Below are 7,173 nucleotides of genomic sequence, written 5' to 3'. Positions count from 1 at the left end.
ATGCCATTATAATACAGTTGATTCTGATCGATTCTAGTGCAACCAAATCATAGATCTGAGCTTCTAGGGCTAAAATAACACGTAAAGTTGCCAACTTTACGTGCATGCACATGGAAATGAGGCTAGAACACCAAAATAAGCTAAGAATGGGATCCTAGGGTTTAGAACTATACTTTAGGTGCATAAAGGTAGCTACCTTGAGCTCCTACAGCTCAAATATAATTAGATATATGGTTCATTTCCTCAGGATATCCCCAAACTCGAGTTTGGACCATATAATGTCCCAAAAGTAGTATATACTAGCGTATACGAAGATCAAAGTGGAAAAAAAAGCAAGGAGAAAGCCTTAATACCAGGATAAGAAGTAAATGATCTCTAGACTCTGGATCTCCTACTTCTCCTTTGGATCTTCCTTCTTTCCTTCTCTTCTAAAACTCCAAAAAAATGGCACAAAATACTCAACTTAGCAATGGAGAATTCGGGTTTACAAATAAAATGCTTTAGAGGTGTTAGACACTAGGATGAGGGCTATAATGACGTTTAAATTGGGTACAAACCCTAGGATTTAGGGTTTTATCCAGACTAGCAGACTCGCCGAGTCAGGAATATGGACTCGTCGAGTCGCCAGCTAAATTCGCTAGCAAAATCCCGTCTCTACTTATATTTATATTACATACCAGAAATGGGGCGTTACAACACGAATGTGATTACCAAAAACTAGTGTTACTTGTACTAGTAATGTGGTTATTATGGGAGGCTTGTGGATTCCATTTAATATTAATTGTTTTATGGTTAATATTTATGCTCCTCAAGATCTAGTGAGAAAGCAACATCTTTGGGGGTACCTCTCGGCGTTCATGAGAAGGAATGGGGGAAACTATGTCTTTTTTGGTGATTTCAATGTTGTTAGGGAGGTGAGTGAAAGGTTGGGTTCTGTTTTTTGCTCTACTTTTGCTCAGTACTTTAATGAGTTCATTGACGATGCTGGTCTTATTGATGTGCCTATGGTTGGAAAACGGTTTACTAGAGTTGATGCCATAGGTGCTAAACTTAGTAAGCTTAATTGGTTCTTGGTCTTGGATGAAGTGTATGATTGTTTTGATCATTTTGAGGTCTCGGTGTTGGATAGGAAATGGTCGGATCAATTTCTTATCTCGCTTCACTCTAATATGGTTGATTTTGGGCCTTCTCCTTTTAAATTCTTCAATTCTTGGCTTTCTTGGAGGGTTTTGTAGATGTGGTTACAGGAGTTGTGGCTGATTTTGTTATTGAATCGTCTTGGAGTAAGTTTGTTGTTTTCAAAACCAAGCTTAAACTTATTAAAGCTAGGATTCAGTCTTGGAATGCGGAGACTAAGTCAGCTGCATATGTTTCTTCAAATCAGTTGTTGGGGCGATTGGTAGAGATTGATAATTTTATCGATGATGGTGAAGAAAGTGATGACCTAATTCGAGAAAGAAGAGGAATTCTTGAAGATTTGGCGAATTTGGAAAAAGTCAGATCTCTGGATGTTACTCAAAAGGTTAAATCTACTTGGGTTGTGGAGGGAGATGAGAATTGTGAGTTATTTCATGCATTATTGAAAAAAACTAGAAGGCAGTTGATGATGAGAGGGGTTACTATTGATGGAGAGTGGAATTCAGAGCCTGCTAGTGTTAAGAAGGCTTTGTTTTTATTTTTTGCTAGTAAGTTTCAGCCTTTTCTTGGTGTTAGTTTCGATCGTCGAAGCCCTAGATTCAAGTCTTTGGATCCGAGGGTTGCTTCTTTTATTGAGGTGGGGTTCATGGCTAAAGAGATTAAAAATGCAGTTTGGGATTGTGGTGTTGATCGTGCCCCTATTCTGGATAGTTTTACTTTTCGTTTTCTCATATAGTTTTAGGAGATCCTTGTTGATGATGTTATTGCTTTTGTGCAAGAGTTTTTTCCCAAACTGGTCTTTCCGAAGGGATGTAATTCATCCTTTATTACCTTGATCCCCAAAACCGATAATCCGCTTTGTATCAAGGATTATCGGCCTATTAGTCTTATTGGGTTGCAATTTAAGATTATTGCAAAGTTGTTGACTAATAGGTTGGCCCCTGTTCTTCATGATATTGTTGGGTCTAAGCAATCAACTTTTCTCCAGTCTCGCCAAATTCTTGATGGCCTATTGATGGTTAATGAACTAGTGAGGTGGTTCAAATAGAAAAAGAAAAATCTTATGATGTTTAAAGTTGATTTTGAAAAAGATTATGATTCTATGAGCTAGGAGTATTTAGATAAGGTCATGGGGTTTCTCGGTTTTGGTGAAAAATGGAGAGCCTGGATTTGTGGCTTGTGCTCTAATGCTAGATCTTCGGTGTTGATTAATGGGAGCCGTACTTATGAGTTTCAACTTTTTAGAGGTCTCAGACAAGGAGATCCCATTTCTCCTTTTTTTATTCATTATAGTTATGGAAGGCTTCATATTGCCTTAAAGGATGCAGTTGCTGAAGGGGTGTATCGGGGTGCTCTATTGGGTTCAGATGAGGTCCGTATTTCTCATTTGTTTTATGCAGATGACACGATTTTTCTAGGGGAGTAGGATGTCTCTAATATCCATAACTTGATTCGTATTCTGAGGTGTTTTTATTTGGTGTCGGGCCTAAACCTCAATCTTATTAAATCAAATCTTTATGGGGTAGGGGTTAACCAGGTGGAGATTGCTTCTTTAGCTTCTTTTACCGGGTGTTCGATTGGAACTATTCCCTTTGTTTATCTTAGTATCCCGGTTGGAGAATCTATGGTTCACCTTAAAGGTTGGCAGATTATTATAGACCATTTTAAGAAGAGGTTATCTTCTTGGAAGGTCAAGTTGTTATCTATTGGAGGTCGTCTGACCCTTATTAAGTCGGTTCTACGGAGTTTAGGTGTTTACTTATTCTCTTTGTTTTGTCTTCCAGTGATTGTATGTCACTCTCTAGAGGCTCTACGAGCTCGGTTTTTTTGTGGAATGGATGAGGGTGAACACTGTATTTTTTGGGTTAATTGGAAGTTGATTTTGAACTTATATGCTCATGGAGGTCTTAGGGTTGGTAGTTTGCATGCTTTTAACCTTGGTCTTCTTTATAAATGGAAGTGGCAATTTCTCAATGACAAGGGAGCTCTTTGGGTTAAATTTGTGAAATTTTGTCAAGGGGAAGGTGGTGGTTTTTCGAATGATTCGAGAATAGGAACTGGAGGGGGTGTTTGGCAAAAGATTGTAGGATCCATTAATCATCTCCATGAGAATGGTTGTATTCCTTCTAATTCCATGTATAGAGTGGTGGGGGATGGGACTCAAACGAGGTTCTGGAAGGATGTTTGGTGCTTGGATATTCCTCTCAGAGAGCACTTCGGGAGGCTTTTTGCTTTGGCCGTTAATCAAGATGCTCAGGTAAGTGACTATTGGGATTCGGGGGGATGGAACTTTCATTGGCGTCGAGGGATTAGAGGAGGGGCCGAATCGACCCAGTATTATGATCTTATGGAGACTTTAAATCCTATTCGCTTAGGGGAGATGTCGAATAAGTGGTCTTGGGAGCTTGAACCGTCGGGTATTTTTACTATTAAATCAGCACGGAATTTGGTTGATGATATGTCGCTTCCTATGGGTAGTATGCCTACTAGGTGGAACCGTTTTGTCCCTATTAAAATTAACATTTTTATGGTATGTGCTTTTGGATTGTATTTCGGTAAGAGTTAAACTGGTGGAAAGGGGGTGGTGATAGATTCCTTACTGTGTCCCATGTGTCAATTCTCAAGAAAGTGTGAATCATTTGTTACTGTAGTGTTCGATTGCTGATCAGGTATAGAGTCGGGTTGGGCGTTGGCTTCATTTGGACCTTCCTATTTTTTTTTATTTATCCATGATGTGATGGATTGGGTGGATTCTAGACCGACGGTTCATATGGAACGCCCGATTGTTGAGTCGGTGTTCATGGTGGTCATATGGGTGCTTTGGACGTTTCGTAATTGTTTACTTTTTAGTAGCAATAAACCTAGAAAATATATGCTTTTTGATTGTGTTGTGGATCTTTCTTTTCGTTGATTTTCGTTTCGGAATTCTAAGGCTCGGATTAACTTGATGATGTGGTTACAAAATCCAATCTTGTCTTTATTTGTTCTTTTCTCTAGTTCCTTGCTAGAGGTTTTGTTTTTTTTTAATATCATGATGCTGTTAAAAAAAAAATGTAAAGTCAAGATTTATAAAATATCTACACATACATATAGGGGGTGTTTGGGATTGCGTTTGAAAAGTTCTTATTAGCTTTTTGAAAAGCTAATAAGTCAAAAAGAAATGTTTGACAAACTCAAAAGTACTTTTCAGAATAGTTTTTCTATAAGCTTCAAAAAACACTTTTTAATAAGCATGTAAAACGTGATTTTTTGAAATAGCTTATGGCTTTTCAGCCAAAAATAACTTTAAAAAGCACTTTTTAAGCCAATCACTTTTTAAGTTATTGACTTATTGACTTTTTCACTATAAAAGTTTATCCAAACACTTTTTAAAAACTTTTTTACCACCACTAAAAGCAAATAAACACTTCTATCTAAAAACACTTTTAGAGTACAAAAAACACTCCCAAACACCCCATATAATGTAGATCGAATATTCATAATGTGTATATATTAATCATTATAAATTTACAGACAAACTTCTGTCTTTGTAAATTGTAAAAATTCTATAAACTGCAAACTACATATTTGAACGTGAGAGTTGTACTTATGTGTCGATAAGCTCTAATTTATTGTCACTTGACTTACATTCCAAAATATTTCTTTGAGTTATTAAAAACATTGTGTTCATTAATCAATTAGTAACATGGCTGTTTAATTTAGAAAGAGAGCATAAATCCAATGTATTTTTCATCTAGATAACATTTAAATGCTTCATTTTTTAGTGTTGAAAGGTCTCATTCAAGAAACTGAGTTATTTATTTCAATTATTTTAAAATATATTTTGGATTTGAGTTATCTTTTTTTCAAAATACATTTTTAATTAGACATCATAGAAATTAGAAAATACGAGTAACATTTTTTTGGTGGTAATTCTTAAAACATTATAGATATATATATCATGATAACGGTTATTCTACAACTGTCATATTTTAAACAAATGTATAAATGAGGCTAGTGGCAAAACGGTAATTCGCCTTTGAAAATAATAGCATTGTACTTATTTTCAATAAAAATTATGTTATTTTTCTTATTTATGCATTGTACTTTCAAATATAGCATCATAATTTAATTTTTAATTATTATTTTCACAAAAAATTATGTTCTTTTCTTATTTAAGCACTGTAGTACATTCAAATATAGCATCATATTTTCTTTTTTTAATTCATATTTTCAAAAAAGTTATGTTTTTTTTTTCTTATTAAACCATTTTACTTTCAAACCACAATGGTTAAATAAGAAAATTAAACAAAGGATCATACTAGGTTTGTTCAAAGGATCTTATTATGTTTGTCTTTTGTGTGGTTTTATCTGAACCGATAAGTTGAAAATGTTGACTTTCAGATCTACATTGAATAATATTTCAATTTTTAGTCTTAAATTGGCTGAGTTGTTTATTTTATCTTATGTATACAACACAATTATAGATATTACATCAAGAGATAGAAAGATAATCGGATAGATTTGTCATGCAAATAACTAATATAGAAAAGAATGAAAGTAATATGCTATAAAAATAAGATAAATCAGTATATTGTTTATACAGTTTTCAAACTAAATCAACAAAAATCAATCACGACTTATGTAATATAAGATTCCATTCGTACATTTAAAATGACTCAACCATATATTATCATCACTTTTCAACCATTTAGGCCATGGGTATACTCGCCCTTGTGTCTATGATTATTAATATAAACACGACAGTCCTTATTTATTTTAGGCCCTGTACAAAGTAAATAAATAAATAAATATATAAAATTATTCCTAAGTATTATCTATTATGTTGAAGTTGGAAACGTTAAACCAAAAGAAAATAATATGACCCAGTAGGTAGTAGGAAACGAAGTACCGAACTATGGTTAGTGGCCCAATAAAAGCTTATACACTTGAACCAAATTGTGTACAATAGGAGATGATTTAATGAGCTCTAATTAATTATATATATATATATATATATATATATATATATATATATATATATATATATATATATATATATATATATATATATATATACATTACTACAAAAAAAATTTGAAAAAATTAATTTTAATAGTTTTTTGTCATACACAACAATTTATGCATTATATAGTTGTACAATACAACATTTTCAAGCATAATTGTTGTGTATAAATAAAAATTCTTATGTACGGATCACCTCCCAAAAAATTTGGAGTCCAATAGTGTCGAACACGGGCGGATGGATAATAAGTGACGCTCACTTAACCAGTTGCCATTCAATAATTTTTTTATAAACGTCAATGAGATTGTATATAAATTAAATATAGTAGGTAAATAGGATGATTTTCTGACCCTATTTTTTTCGAAACTCTGTGTGATGGAACACTCTAAACATCCCAAGTCAGTCCTAAATCTAAACATCAACTCATTCACACCAATTTGCACTTGAAATACCCAACACATCTCATAATCAAATTATTTTATTTTTATTTTTCTAATCAAGTTAATTATATATTTTTTAATTAAGTAAATAAAATAAAAACACTAGATTTTATTTAAATTAAAATATTACATAGATTAAAATTTTAAAAAAAAATAGACATAAAAAATGTTACATTAGTTTTAATTAAAGAATAAATACTTAGTATAAAATTTAATTTTCATTTTCAAAACCACCTCCAAGTGTGTGCACAAAGCTTATTGAGTCCCCTAAAACATAACACGCAAAAATATACATACAATGCATAAAATAATGGCACTCAACACAAAGCTAGTCAGCCCCTTTGGCCTTCAATTCAAAGTTGGCCCGCCCCGAAAGTCAACATAAAGCTAATTTGTCCCAGCCTTCACCATAAGTTGGTCCACCTCGACCTTCAGCGTAAAGTTGGTCGTCCTATATGGCCTTCACCATAAACCTAGTATGTCTCTGCCTTTAACATAAAGTTGGCCCACTCTAAGTGTATTGGCCTACAACACGTAGCTGGACCGCCCTTAGCTAAATACATAATATGTCCACACTTATAATAGACAAAC

The 7,173-nt window shown here is 33.7% G+C and overlaps 1 protein-coding gene across 1 annotated transcript; it reads left to right on the top strand.

The window, feature by feature from the left end:
• Nucleotides 1-857: 857 nt before the first annotated feature.
• LOC145040513 (uncharacterized) lies at nt 858-1,873 on the top strand. Its single transcript, XM_078988428.1, has 2 exons — nt 858-1,053; nt 1,236-1,873. Exons 1-2 carry the CDS (start codon nt 858-860, stop codon nt 1,871-1,873), a joined length of 834 nt encoding a protein of 277 aa, XP_078844554.1.
• Nucleotides 1,874-7,173: the final 5,300 nt, after the last annotated feature.

This window comes from Lactuca saligna, chromosome 4 (genome assembly GCF_052625555.1).
Source record: "Lactuca saligna cultivar CGN05327 chromosome 4, ASM5262555v1, whole genome shotgun sequence".
Classification (NCBI taxonomy): domain Eukaryota; kingdom Viridiplantae; phylum Streptophyta; class Magnoliopsida; order Asterales; family Asteraceae; genus Lactuca; species Lactuca saligna.
This window is presented reverse-complemented; position numbering and strand designations above follow the sequence as displayed.

What these genes read in the sequence shown, in the direction of transcription:
- LOC145040513 (XM_078988428.1), top strand. Translation starts at nt 858, where the DNA reads ATGAGAAGGAATGGGGGAAACTATGTCTTTTTTGGTGATTTCAATGTT. An exon ending in TGCCATAGGTGCTAAACTTA is followed by an intron (nt 1,054 to 1,235) that starts GTAAGCTTAATT and finishes AGGGTTTTGTAG; the next exon opens with ATGTGGTTACAGGAGTTGTG.